Source organism: Mandrillus leucophaeus, unplaced genomic scaffold, assembly GCF_000951045.1.
Source record: "Mandrillus leucophaeus isolate KB7577 unplaced genomic scaffold, Mleu.le_1.0 Scaffold136, whole genome shotgun sequence".
NCBI classification, from domain to species: Eukaryota; Metazoa; Chordata; class Mammalia; order Primates; family Cercopithecidae; genus Mandrillus; species Mandrillus leucophaeus.
The window spans coordinates 2,746,911-2,762,445 of NW_012101321.1; the positions used below are offsets into that span (position 1 = coordinate 2,746,911).

Sequence of the window (15,535 nt, forward strand, 5' to 3'; positions counted from 1 at the left end):
AAAATAAAATAAAATAAAATAAAAAATAAAAGAATTTTAGAGTTTAGAGGGCATATGGTGGACGTATTTATAGGTGAATGGATATAGGGGTCTAAAACTGGCCTCTAATGTCTTAGCTGTACATCTCACACCCCAGTGTGCTTTGGCAACAATAGAAGCAGTGGTTAGGCATGAAATCACTCAGTGTAAACTAAGAAGGCTAAGAATTCCACTCTACTGAAATCCAAAGGAAGTCAAGTTGGAATATACTACAATAGGAAACTGTGTAGACATTTTTGAGAAATCCGAGAGAAAGATGGGTGCATTGAGGGACAATTTGTGAAGGTACAAGAGTGGGAACACTTCTTTTGATAGTATGAGAAGACATTTAATACATTTATTTTGTAGGGTGCCACAGTAAGTCTCAAGATGGAGAAATTTTACAAATATTTAAGTGCAGACTGCCTTTTTACTTATACTGTGTTTGTCTGGTTTTGACATCTGGATAATGCTGGCCTCATAGAATGAGTTGGCAAGTATTCTGTCCTCTTTAATATTCTAAACAAGTTTGTATAGAGTTGGTACTGTTTCTTTTTTAAATATTTGGTAGGATTTACCAGTGTAGTCTGCTGAGCCTGGAGTTTACTTTTTGCAAAGATTTAAACTACGAATTTAACTTCTTTATTAGATATTATATTATTTATGCAATCTATTTCTTCTTGAAAGGGGTTTGATAGTTTGTGTCTTTCTCTTTTTTTTGAGATGGAGTCTCACTCTGTCGCCTAGGCTAGGGCAGTGGCGTGATCTCGGCTCACTGCAACCTCTGCCTCCCGGTTTCAAGCGATTCTCCTGCCTCAACCTCCCAAGTAGCTGGCATTACAGGCATGTGCCACCACACCCAGCTATTTTTTGTATTTTTAGTAGAGATGGGGTTTCACCATTTTGGCCGGGATGTCTTGAACTCCAGACCTCAAGTAATCTGCCTGCCTCGGTATCCCAAAGTGCTGGGATTACAGGCGTGAGCCACAGCACCTGGCCAAGTTTGTGTCTTTCAAGAGATCTGTTCATCGCATCAAAGTAGTCCAAACTATTTGTTTATGATATCCCATTATTATCCTTTTAATGTCTATAAAATCTGTTTTGATGTCTCTTTTCTGCTAATATTAGTAATTCCTGTTATAATTCCTGATATTCGTGATTTACATCTACTTTTTTTTTTCTAATCTCTGGTCAGAGGTTTATCAATTTTATTGATCTTTCTAAAAAACAAAAACAAAAACAAAAAAACAGCTTTAGGTTTTAGTGATATTTCTCTTTTTTTTGGTTTTCTATTCCTTTGATTTTTATTATTTCCTTTCTTTGCTTAATTTCGGTTTAGCTTGCTCTTATTTTTCTGTTTTCCTAAAGGGAATGTCAAAATCACTGAAAAAAGACCTTTCTTTCACATTAATATAAGCATTTAGTGCTGTAAATTTCCTTCTAAGCACTGCTTTAGCTCTATTCTGTAATTTTTTAACATTGTGTTTTCATTTTCATCCAATTTTAAATACTTGCTAATTTTCTTTTTGTTTTTTTCTCTTACTCATGGGTTATTTATAGAAGTGTACTGTTTATAGATATATAGGGTTGTTTATAGATGTATAGAGTTATTTATAGATGTGTACTATTTTATTTTCAAATTTGGGGACTTTTCCAGATAGCTCTTCTTTTTTGGATTTTGTTATTAATTGAAAAATAATAATGGTATATATGGGGTACTGTGTGATGTTTTGATAATATGTGTATTTTGTGTAATGGTCAAATCTGTCTAATTAATATATTCATCACCTCACATAATTATTTCTTGTGGTTAAAATCTCTTTTAGCAATTTTGAAATATATAATACATTACTATTAACTGTAGTCACCATGTTGTGCAAACAATCTATTGTTATTGATTTTTAATTTAATTCTATTATAGTCAGAGAATATACTTTATATGATTTGAGTCTTAAATTTATTGGAACTTGAATTTTAGCCCAAAATATGATTTTTGTAAATTTGCTCTGGTGTTGGAGTTCTATAAATGTCAGTTAGGTTCAATTGGTTGATGGTCTTGTTCAACTCCTTTGTATCTTTATTGATTTTCAGTCTTCTTGTTTTATTAATTACAAAGGAATGTTGAAATGTTTATATTGTGGGTTTATGTGTTTCTTCTTTCAGTTCTCTCAGTTTTTGCTTCTTGTGTTTTGAAGCTTTGTTACTCAGTTCATAAACAATTAGGATAGTTAAAGCCTCTTGATGAAATGATGTTATTTTGAAATGACCCTCTTTATCCGTAGTAAAATGGTTTGCTCTAAAATCTACTTGGGACTGGGTGTGGTGGCTCACACATGTAATCCCAGCACTTTGGGAGGCCCAGGTGGATGGATCATTTGAGGTCAGGAGTTCAAGACCAGCCTGACCAACATGGTGAAACCCCACCCTACTAAAAATACAAAAATTAGCCAAGCATGGTGGTGGGCACCTGTAGTCCCAGTTACTCAGGAGGCTGAGGCAGGAGAATCATTTGAACCTAGGAGGTTGTAGCGAGCAGAGATCGTGCCACTGCACTCCAGCCTGGGTGACAGAGTGAGACTCTGTCTCAAAAACAAAACAAAACAAAAATACTTGGTCTGATTTGATGTCTTTTTCTAAACATTCTGTTGATGGTCACTTCTAGGGGAGTTTTGTTTAATTAAGTTCTCTCCTCATATGGGTCATGTTGTGCTGCTTCTTTTGCAGACCTGGTAATTGTGAGTTGAATGCCAGCTGTGGTGAATTTTACCCACTTGTGTGGTGGATGTTTTTTCATTCCTATAAATATTCTAATACATTGTTCTGGGATACAGTTAAGTTACTTAGAAATAGTTTGATCCATGTGGAGCTTACTTTTAAGATTTTTAGGGAGAACTAGAGCAGCATTAAGTCTAGGGCTAACTTTTCCTCACTTTTGTGGCAAAACCCTTTTGAGTAGTCTATACAGTGCTCCATGAATCATGAGATTTTTACATTCTGTGTGAGCTCTGAGTATTGTTCATTGTAATTTCTTACAATGATTCTTTCACTGGTCTCACATTGTTTTCTTTCATAGCTCAGTCAGTACTCAGCCGAAGACTGCAGATCTCTGGAGCTCTGTTGCTTTGCATCTCTCTCTGAGCTGCTACTCTGCCCTGCAAGCTTTTGACACCTTTATCTCCCTGTACTTCAAGCTGTGTTTTCTCTACTGCAGGAGACCATTATGTTCTAACTGAGTTTTTCTTTCTTCCTCTGGGCCTGCAAAGTCTTTCAGATGGTGTGCTTGGGCATTAGTAGGTGTCACAATTTTGTTTCCTGTTTCTCCGGAATCACTGTTTTTTTATTACTTGATATTTAATATCTTGAAAACAATTTTTCTGTATATTATGTTCATTTTGCATATTGCTTAGGTAGGGTAAATCCACGCCCTGTTACTCCATCTTCTTCAGAAGTGGAAGTACTCTGACCCTTGAATTTGAGTTTTAAAAATTTTTATGTTGTAGTTTTCCATTTTACTCTTCTTCACCTTTTTGTTTTTTGCTGTGTTTATGTTCATGTGTTCCCAGAATCTTATATTGTAGATACCTTTTTTTTTTTTTTTTGTGATGGGGTCTCGCTTTGTTGCCCAGGCTGTAGTACAGTGGCGCAATCTTGGCTCACTGCAACTTCTGCCTCCCAGGCTCAAACAATTCTCCTGCCTCAGCCTCCCTAGTATCTGGGACCACAGGCACACACCACCACATCCAGCTAATTTTTCCAGTTTTAGCAGAGACGGTTTCGTTGTGTTGCCCGACCGATCTTGAACTCCTGAGCTCAAGTGATTCTCCTACCTTGGCCTACCAAAGTGCTGGTATTACAGACGTGAGCCACCACATCTGGCCTGATTGTAAACACTTAGTGAAGCCAAGTTGGCCCTCCATCCATCAGTCAGTCTCTTCAGTATTTCTGGGATTGTGCTAGATACTGTGACTAGAAAGATGATTAAGACTAGTGATGTAGTGTCATAAGAACTCTAGTTAAGTATGAACTCCAATCTAGTGAGGATTGTGCAACAATATGGAGTTATGCAATGAAATGAGGTTAACCCCAGAAGTCTTATTTAAATTTTATTCATAATGTTCTATTACATATATGCCCTTTAAGAAAATGGCTTTTTGGAAGATTACATCTGAAGGCAAATGTGAGCACAGCATTTAGTTCCATGCTCTGTTATGGAAATGAATACAAATCTGTACCATTCATTTATAAATGACTCCAACTAAACAAGCTTAATATTTAGTAGGAGGCAGAAACTAATTTTTTAAAACTAGAAAAGTATTTCCCTCTGATTAGGAAAAATATGTCCTGGGGATTTTAGGCTCTTAGCATCAAGTTCTGTGTAATTTTTCCTTTCCATTTTGCTTGCTGTGTTCAAAGAACAAAAGCAAATTTCTTCAAGATAAACAAAAGTTTTCCCTTTAATTTGTTTAAATAGCTTAGGTAACAGAGAAACTTCCAGTGGCTAAATCATATTGTATCTGCTGCACAGAATAGTCTATCAGTAAACTGATATTACTCTAACTTGAAGATGTAGTTCATACATCTGGGAGAGGGGGGGATTACTTATTTACTTACTTATTTATTCATTCATTTATTTATTTATTTATTTAGAGACAGAATCTTGCTTTTGCTGCCCAGGCTGGAGTACATTGGTCCGATCTTGGCTCACTGCAACCTCCACCTCCCAGGTTCAAGCAATTCTCCTGTCTCAACTTCCTGAGTAGCTGGGATTACAGGCGCCCGCCACCACGCCCAGCTAATTTTTTGTATTTTTAGTAGAGATGGAGTTTCACCATGTTGCCCAGGCTGATCTTGAACTCCTGACCTCAGGAATATTCACCCACCTCAGCCTCCCAAAGTGCTGGGATTACAGACACGAGCCCCTGCGCCCAGCCCAAGGGTTTTTTTTTTTTTTAACTTTACCTTTGGTCATTTTATTTTTAAAAAATTTTAAGCAATAGTTGTACATATTCATGGGGTTCATAAAGATGTTGTAGACACATAATGTATAGTAATCAGATCAGGGTAATTAAGCATATTCATCATGTCAAACGTCCTTTCTTCATGTTGGGAACATTCAGTATCCTACTTCTAGCTGTTTGAAACTATATATTTTATTATTCGTTGGAGTCATTCTACAGTGGTATAGAACACTAGAACTTAATTACTACTGTCTAACTGTAATTTTGTATTCCTTAACAAATCTTTCCCTGTTCCTTGCTTCCCACCTCGCTTTCCAACCTCTAGTATCCTCTGTTTTACTTTTTACTTCTATGAAAAGTGAAAAACTTTTTTAGGGAGGACTTTTGATACCCATCAAAGATGGAGTTCATGAAGGAAGAATTGGCGTTGAGAAGAAAGACAGTTTCTGTTCATTGGTTGTTTTTAAGTATTTATTATGAAATATTCCAATATATTTAAATTTAGTTTTTTATTAGTGGTGACTTAAATTTAACTCTGTAATAAGGAATAGAAAGCTCATGGCTATAGAGAATCAGTATGTGGAACATTAGACAAAAATACTTAAAAGAAAAAAAAAGTCTCTGTTGCCCAACCTGAAGTGCAGTGGTGCAGTCATAGCTTACTGCAGCTTCAAATGATTCCTGGGCTCAAGCAGTCCTCCCACCTCAGCCTCCGGAGTAGCCAGAACCACAGGCACTTGCCACCTCACTCATCTTATTTTATTTTTTGTAGAGATGGGATCTTGCTGTATTACCCAGGCTGGTATGGAATTCCTGGCCTCAAGTGATCCTCCTGCCTCAGCCTCCCAAAGTGCTAGAATTACAGGAATAATCCACTTTGCCTGGCCCTAACAGAAATACTTTATAGCTTAATTCAGTGATAATAGCATGTTATTGTCACAACTTTTTGAGAAGTAGCTAGGAATATTTTCAATCTAAATGAAAAAATTATAAAGCACAAATTTATATTATGATTTTTTTCTATACCATACATGTAAGGAAGAACTAAATATAAATATTTTGAAGAAAAACAATTTGAATATTGTTGGCATAAAAGTGCAAAAATTATTTTGAGTATAGAAATTTAGCCAAAGTAGTGTTAAACCATTTGGGGAGAAACTACCTAAATTAGATAAATGGCTTTCTTAGCCTTTTTCTAATTTTAAGATCATAAATGAATGTATAAATTATATGCATATTTATGCTTGACTTTCCCTATAAAATAGAAGGGTATTTGTTTAATGATTATCTTCTCAAGGCATTATTTGAATTGGACAAAACTCTTTACTGGATAAAGGTAACAAAGTTGTAACTTGTAAACTACACCAGATCATGCATCTTTTAGTAGCATTTTTATTACTCTAAAATATTGAAATTGTATATTGAAATATTTCTTTTGTACAGATGCAAGGTAATTTCAATATCTCCTTTACTAAAATCAGATGAGACCCTTTTATACCTTGTTCACAATGATATTGACATAGTGGCTTTATTTTTGTTTATATTTTAAAAGGTACCTTCAAACCTAGATCTATTTTAATTTAGATAAATATCTCATTTCATTTTGTTCTTTCTCTGCAAATTTACCACCCAGCTCTTCACATTATGCGCTGCTATGAAAAAGATATAAAATATATTCATGTTTCTTGCTATGGTTCCTTAATATCCTTTTGTGAGTTCATTTTGGTTTCTTGCCTTCTTTCAAAAAAAAAATATAGACTTAAGGTATTGTTTAAATTTTAAAAACTGTATTAAAAATGAACTGGAAGATAGATAAATACCTTCTTTGTTCTTCTGCTTCATTACTACATTTGGCTTTTGACTCATTAAGATTGATATTTAATGCTAGTTGAATACAAGATGGCTTTTAAGATGCATCATTTAGAATGCAAATTATTTTTAAGCTGAGGAATATTGAAAATAAAACAACTAAGTAAAGAATCTGAATTATTTACAGGCCAGGGGCTTAAAGGTGCATCACTCCAGCACAAATATTAAATTATGAAATGGGAATTTCAGTTTGCCATAAATCTGTCTGCCACAGCAGCTTAAAATAAAATAGTTTTACCCATCTAAAGCAACATCAATTTGCCAGTCAGTGCTTCATGTATCAAAGAGTGTTCTGTGAAAATATCAATATCATTGGTTAATATAAATGAAATTAATTTTTAAAGCTGGGCTAAAGGTTGACGTCTGAAAAATTGCATTACTTTGCAGAAGAGAAATTTCTGTCTTCTAGTGAAATTTCAGGTCATAAGGGCAAGTAATTTTCACAATCTTCAATGGGAGCCAGTGAAATATGAACTTCATTGTCACCTAGCCCCAAAGCGATAAGATAAAATGAGCTGATACATCATTTGCTGTGGTTTTATCATCTCCCTCAGTAATTGGAAGAGAAAACATAAGAGTGTGTGTGTTTGTCGGCTCCCCTTTTGCCCCTCCCAGCTGCCCCATCGTCCACACCCAGGCTAAAGCCATTTTAGTCCAATCAATACAAAGGTCACATAGCATTTTATTTATATATTTTTAATTTTTCATACTGACTAAAACTGCCAAGTGGAACATTAGAGTAATGAATATGTTTAATTGAATTTGTCACCCATGAAAACACTATGAATACTGTACTACATCATGGTACTTGAAACCAGAAGGGAAATATACTGTTTAGATGAAAAAAATTAAATAACAACACAATTAATTTAAGACGTAATTTTATTTTTTATGTATGACTTTCATTTTTGTTGTTTTTTGAAGTTTGGGGACATTCTAAGTGTTCATGGATATACATTTAGTAAGAAAATTATCATCTTAAATTTTCCACCAGAGTCAACTATATGTCATTGTCATATTCAAAAAAGACCTCTAAATTTTACTTAAAGAATGTATATTTAAAATTTCAAACTAAAAGTTATATGGTTGGTGATGAAGTAAATCCTTGAACCAACTAGGATTCAATATTATTAGAGTAAATTAGGTGCTATGCTTTGATATCTACCTTCAGAGAAAACTATAGCAAAATGTAAAAACTATGTTAATAATAGTGATGCAACTTTAAAGTACTTGATTAAAATTACTTTAAGCTATTTGTTCAAATTATAATTATTGTAACATAAAACATATTTGCACATATATTTAGTGGTGAATTGATATGAAAGTATTTTTCATAATCTTTATTTTAAAGGTGGTTCAAATAATTAGCTTTTCCTTATTAAAGTATAAACCTGTGAGTATATAATTATGTTCCATTAAAATGGGATATAGTGAATATTTTCTAGACTTTCTTAGCCATTGTGTTATTGCTTAATGGATGGTATGATTAGTTCATATTTTGTATATTTGGCTAAAAACATTTTTCCTGATGTTAAATATATCCATAGGATTTGGAGATGGTTCTGTTGTGAATTTTTAAGTATTATTGTTGATATATATTACCTGATTTTATTCTTAACACCAAAATCTTCAGAAATCTGGAATTACCTGAAAAAATAAAATTACTATAGAAATTGGGAAATATTTGGCATAGGGATAGGCTACACTAGTTTTAAACCTTAGGAATAGTAATTTTAAAAATACCTTTTATTGATGTTCTATATGCAGGCTGTCATGTGAAAATTTTTTTTGAGGTAAAACATTTTGTCACTTTTTAATATTTACCCTTCAGAAGGAATTTAAAAATGTTTAAAAAGCATTGAGGATAGTTTTTTTTTTTTTTTTAATAAAACCTCTCTTTCTATTTACTTAAATGATTGGCTTTATAGCACATGTACCCTAGAACATAAAGTATAATAATAATAATAATAAAAAGGATTGGCTTTTACTCTTTTAAATCTACTTTTCAGAAGGAATTTAAAACTTTTTAAAAAGCATTGAGGATATTTTTTTTTTTTTTTTTAATAAAACCTCTCTTTCTATTTACTTAAATGATTGGCTTTATAGCACATGTACCTTAGAACATAAAGTATAATAATAATAATAATAAAAAGGATTGGCTTTTACTCTTTTAAATCTACTTTTTAAAAGTCCCTGTATTCAATAAATAAGAGTGTATAGTTGGGCAGTGAATCTTGATTTCTATTTTTGTTCTTTCATGAGGATAAGAAAACAAAAGAGAGTTTAATTTGAATAAACTTATAAGCTTTTACAAATGGACTAGTAAAGGGAAAGTAAAAAATGCCTTCCTTTTACTAAGAATAAATGCAACAAAGTGAAGAAATTTTCTTATGTGTTAATAGTATACTATTTCTAGGAAAGAAGGAAAAAGTATGTGCATTATTTGGGAAAAATAATATATCCTTTTCATAAGGCACAATTTTCAAATAAAACTTTTAAAGAAGATAGATTTGATTTTTTACAGTAAATAAAGATTATTTATGTGTGTATATAATCTATATATTCAATACTAAATCCTTTCTCTCCTCTCTAACACACTATCTCAACATTTAGTTAATAAACCATCTTTGAAACAAATTATTTAAAACAACTGAAAGTTTAATTTACTAATACTAACAATAATAAAACAAGGTGGTAAACATTCAAAGAGAGTAAAGATTTCAAGCAATTCAGGAGTTGAGGTCATAACTGCAGAGCAATGGTAATGATATGGTTTCTATGGCAACTGATTCACTGGAGGGCTAGACCTCTGTCTAAGGTGCTGTCAGTGTATGTAGAGTTTCAGTGAACAGAAAGTCCCAAAGAAGGGTCTGTTTCTACCTAATCCAGTTTTAATTGAACTCTAGAGACTTTGAAGTGAAGCCTCAGACCAGGCCTATACTATTCCAATAAGAAATGAACCCCTTGCTTAGTTAGGCCTCAGCTGCTTTTCGGTACTGACACCTTTTCCTAATGAACACTTAAAGAAATATTATATAAATTTCAGCTAGTAATTCCTTAGTTAAGAGATTGCTAGTTTCTATTTTAAATCTCAATATTTTTGGCCCTAATTGTGGAATTTTATTTAATTTTTTAAAGATTAGGCTATTTTGTGTGTAAGATTTTAATTTTTGACACATTTGGCAATTTAAAATAATTTTCTCTCATGCTGTTTTTTCTTCTCTGTTTTAAAACTTCATTAGACTTTGTCATATTTAACTTGAAAAGCATATCATTATACATTCAGTATGATACCATTTATATCAGGTTTGAAAACATACAAAGTGATGTATGTTATTTATGGATATGTATGTACTAATAGTATAAAAACTTACATATAGGAATGTACATATACATGATAACCCTAAAAACAAGGATAGTGATTCGCTGTGACAGAGGAAAATGGGATCTGGAAGGGTTATGCATGTGAAATTTTAGCACTGTCTGTAATGCATTTATCACTTGCTTATAGATGTATAGAATAGTATGGCAAAGTGTTATGATCTTATAAGGTTACTGAGTAGAAGGTGCATGGAGCTTATGTCATTTTCTTTACTACTGAGTATTTTCTTTTTTTGAGACGGAGTCTCGCTTTGTCGCCCAGGCTGGAGGGCAGTGGCGAGATCTAGGCTCATTGCAAGCTCCGCCTCCCGAGTTCACGCCATTCGCCTGCCTCAGACTCCCAAGTAGCTAGGACTACAGGCGCCCGCAACCGTGTCTGGCTTTTTTTTTTTTTTTTAATAGAGACGGGGTTTTACCTTGTTAGACAGGATGGTCCCCATCTCCTGACCTCGTGAACTCCCCGCCTTGGCCCCCAAAGTGCTGGGATTACAGGTGTGAGCCACCGCGCCCGGCCTACTACTGAGTATTTTTGACACTGGAGTAAAACAGGTTTTAAAGGACTATGACACTTGCTGTGTTTCAAGCAGATCTTTGAATAACCGTACTGTTTAAGGGAATGGAATATAAATGGTATATTTTGTTTAATCAGAAAACTGTTTCAGTACATTAAAAATCTTATAACAATGCTGTAGTATACTCATTTCTCCTAATAAATGGAGTAATCTAGAATGTGATTAAATCTTTAGTTGTATGATCGTGACTTTGCAACGAGTGAATTCACTATTATGAGCAACAGATGTTATTATATAGTTCTATAGATACAAAGGGTAGAATTTTCAGACCAGTGTGTGATATTCCTAACTTATCAAAGAGTTTAAAAGATTTTTTTGTTTGTTTTCCTTTGATTTTCCTCTTCCCTCTTTAACCCAAGTGAAGGAAAATTTTAAGCAGTTAATTGGGTTCTAGTTTAACAGATGTTTCACCCTTTCTTAAAAATGTGGCAATGTGGCATATACAATGGAAGCTCTGTATTTTTGGATTAGAAAACCTGGGAATAGGCAAGATTCTGCCACTAACTTGACAAGGAATTTTGTTTCATATATTTAACATGTCTAGGCCTCGTTTTTCTTTTTTTCTTTTTCTTTTTTTAGAGACAGGATCTCGTATTGTTGCCCAGGTTGGAGTGCAGTGGCGCAATCACTTACTGTGCCGTCGAATTCCTGGGTTTGAGTGATGTTCCCATCTCAGCTTCTTGAGTAGCTAGGGCTACAGGTGCGTGCTGCCACGCCCAGCTAATTATTTAATTTTTTGTGTAGGTGGGGTCTTGCTATGTTGCCCAGCCTCAGGCAGTCCTCCCATCTTGGCCTCCCAAAGCTCAGCAATTACCAGTGTAAGCCACTGGCCCTGGCTCTTTTTTTCCTTATGGATACATTGGACTATAAATGTTGTAGAATATATATTAGATTCTCTAATATTTGGTAAATCCAGGGTAGCAAACTCAAGTACCAATGGAAGCTAGGTGGATAATAGTAAATGAGTGAATGCTCACATTACATTAGTGAATAATAATAAGTGAAGTGAAAATGGTACCAAAATGGAGAGCGCATTGCCAGTTGTTACTATGTGGCATATAGATCCAGGTTTGTCGGATACCCTGGTTTTTCTTGAGAAGACAGAAATCCGAATATTTTTGCAAATATCTGTTTTCTTAACTATTTTCAACCATGTGAAATTTTGTTAAAATATCATGTGGGTCAAATATGGAGTGAAGGTTGCCATACATTGATTCATTTAGTCAATCTGAAAATTGCCACTTCATGCCAGATATTTTTCTAGGCATTGGAAGTAGGGTGTATTCAAAGTCTTTGCTGTAATAAAACTTAGATTCTAGTATTCTAGTGCTGAAGAGGCAATAGACTAGCAAGCAAATATTATAGTTTCAGTTAGTAGCCAGTTGTAGTGGTCCATGCCTATAATCCCAGCACTTTGGGAGGCTGAGGCAGGAGGATCACTTGAGCCCAGAAGTTCAAGGCCCCCCTGGGCAACATAGTGAGACCTCATCTCTACAAAAAAAAAATGTTAAAAGTTAGCCAGATGTGGTGGCACATGCTTGTGGTCCCAGCTACTCGAGAGGCTGAGATGGGAGAATCATGTGAGCCTAGGGGATTGAGGCTGCAGTGAGCTGTGATCACACCACTGCACTCCAGCCTGGGTGACAGAATAAGACCCTGTCTCGAAAATTAAATTAATATTTAAAATTTCAGGTAGTGATAAGTATTATGAAGAAAATCTGATAAGTTTGGGGTGGGATGAGTTGTTAATAGAGTTACTGGGGTTTAGATCCTGTGGCTTCACTGCAGAGGTGACATAAGAGGAGAAGTCTAAATGTGAGACTGATTGAACCATGTGGAGATTTGGGAGAACATTCCAGGCAGAGTGGAAAACAAGGACAAAACAAGGCCCTGAGGAAGAATGAGCTGAGCTCATCAGACAGTCCCAGATATGAGGCTTTATGCAATTATAAAGAGCTTAAGAGTTTATTATATATGTCATGGGAAGTCACTGGATGCTATTAAATACAGGAATGATGTGATCTGATTTATATTTTAAAATTTTGAGGCGAAGGGTCCTCTGGTCATGGTAGACTTCAGTGGTAAAAATAAAAGAGAGAACAAATGGAGGCCTCTGAAGACTCTGGGGCCATAGACCAACTGGTGGTATGTCTGATCAAAGTGAGAGACAGAGATACATGCAATCTCTGAGAGTAATATTAATATTTTTGTCCTCTTTTTTCCTGTTCATTTACCTTTATTTTACATAGGTATTGATTATATTATTGAATTAGTAGGATTTCTCTGTCATCCATTTCAAAACTGCATGCATGATTATCTTGTCCTTTGAACTTTTTGTTTTGTATTTTTAAGAAACTCTCCCCCTTAGAGTTATATCCATTTTATTTCTAGATTCTGTGGTGTCAGAAATAGAATCATTTTTGTAGAAAGACTGAAATATATACTTCCTGACTTAAATAAGGTTTGCTACTCTTTTTTTTCCGAAAAAACCTACATTCTGCTTTGAAGAATGTAGATGTATTTGCCATTAGGATTTTGAAAATGAAAATGAATAAAGAAAAAACAGTTTGAGAAGGATAAATTTTTACTATTCTTTATTTTTTCCTCTTTGCTCATCCCATCTTTATTCCTACAATGCAGTATCATAATCAGATGTTTCATTTGTAATTTTTAATAGTGGTTACTTTTGAGAGATATGTCTTAATTTTTTAACTTAATTTGCTTTCATAGAATATCAGGTTTTGATAGAAAGGCATCTCATTTTCTTATGTATTATGTATAGTACAGGTGTAGAGAAATGCTGAGTCTGGTTTTCCCTCAACATTTTCACAATTTAACTTTTGAAATGAACTTTTTGAAAAACAAAACTTGAATAACAAAGCAACAAAGTGGCTTAGAACTAAAGACAGGATTACTTTGAATTGGCAAAGCATTTTAAGCAACTCTGTCTGTCACTTGGGATGACAAGAATTGTAACAAGTTACTCTGACAACCACCTATCCCATAGGGAGATTATGCTAAGTTCATTTGCAGGTTTGTGTTTAGCTTTAGCTGACAAAATGATACTTAACCTCTATATAGTCTTTGCACTTTCTGAATGACTGTTGCCTTAACAGTGACCTTAAAAGTGTCATTTTATAAAGTTATGAACTTAATATATTTGTATTATAATGTATGTAAAAGCATTATTGGGCAAATTATAATCATGTGAAACTGAATTGTGTATGTGTTTTATAAGCATATGTGGCCTCTTTTGAGGTCTTTTTGTTTCTAAGATTTTATCTGAAGTTTCATGTTTCATAATGTGGTTTAAAAATCAATTAGTAAATGATGCAATACGTATTTCCTCAGAAGCAGTAGATTATATCATTGTTTTTAAAAGCCCAAATATATACTTAAATGTTTTATAATTTTACTTTGCTTTTTTATTTAAACTTCTTTTCCATAAATTAGTTTATTTTCTTCATCTCCAAATTATGTCAGTAACTATTAAATCCTTTTTCTTAAAATTATTTTTCTTAATAGGGTCTTTTCTATTTTAATTGGGGAAAGAAACAACAATAAAAAACAAGTATTGTTACTTACCTGGGATTATTTTTTTCCTCATTAGATCCTGGCGTATACAGAAGGGCTGCATGGAAAATGGCTGTTCACAGAGATACGATCAATCTTTTCTCGTCGTTATCTTTTGCAAAATACAGCCCTGGAGATCTTTATGGCAAACAGAGGTAATATGTTACAGAAGTACATTGTTACAGAGCTAACTTCCATCTCTTAAGATTTCATTTTTGAACATACCATATTGCTTCAATTTAGATAGTAATTTGTAGCCTACCCTCTGTTCTAGTGACCTCTGTTTTTGTACCAAATGCTTCTTCATGGTTTTTTCCCACCTTGATTATTAATAGAATCATTTGTAATTTTTTTTTTTTGCCATATCACAAATTGATATAAGGCTTTATAAACATAAGGAATACATAACCATTTAATCGGTTTGAAGAGGAATTTTGATGTCCTGAGCATTGCTTTGATGCTTACATTCCTTCTGGAAGGTGGCTGCATTTGGGGGAGAGGAGAGGATGATTTAATGATTCATACATCTATTTAATCTCTTGTCTGATATATTTCGTTTATAAAGGAACCATGAGAAAATGATACTGAACTGTTCTGTTTGCTCTGTATTTCATCATTCTTGAAAGTTGAACTAAAATTTGATTTGTGGTTTTACAATGGAACTTGGTGAAATCCATTAAGACAAGAAGGGGAGACAAGTTGAACTTGAAGGAAAAGCTTCATTTGGTATGGGTGGAGGCATACAATGGAATAGATGTAAAACCTACTGATTTATTGTACATATTCCTTGTATTATATATACGTGGTTTGACGGTTATTTTTAAAGGTACACATGCCTGCATATATCCCACACACACGTCTTGTTTTTCCTTTATGAAATTATTTGTCTTTAGGGAACACAAATTTCTTTGGGAAAATATTTTTCCCTTTCCTTTTTGATCTCCTCCTGGCACATACCTCTTCTTCTAATGTAATCATTATTCTAGGGAAATAATCAAGAGAATGTTTCATACTTTATTTCAGTCCGCATCCTTGCTGTCCCAAAGGGGCTTCAATCTTAGAATATTTATTACTTGCTCATCCTCATTCATTTTCTTTCTTTGAAATTTCTTATGCATGCTTGTTTTTATATGTGTGTTTTTCTGTTGCCTTTGCCTCATGGCC

At 33.9% G+C, this 15,535-nt stretch overlaps 1 protein-coding gene across 1 annotated transcript in view; it reads left to right on the top strand.

The window, feature by feature from the left end:
• LRBA (LPS-responsive vesicle trafficking, beach and anchor containing) overlaps nt 1–15,535 on the top strand; it is a 771,345-nt gene that overhangs the window by 533,480 nt on the left and 222,330 nt on the right. Inside the window, exon 41 of the mRNA XM_011973242.1 lies at nt 14,409–14,526. Within this exon, the coding sequence (XP_011828632.1) occupies nt 14,409–14,526 (118 nt within the window). The remainder of the gene's footprint in view (nt 1–14,408; nt 14,527–15,535) is intronic.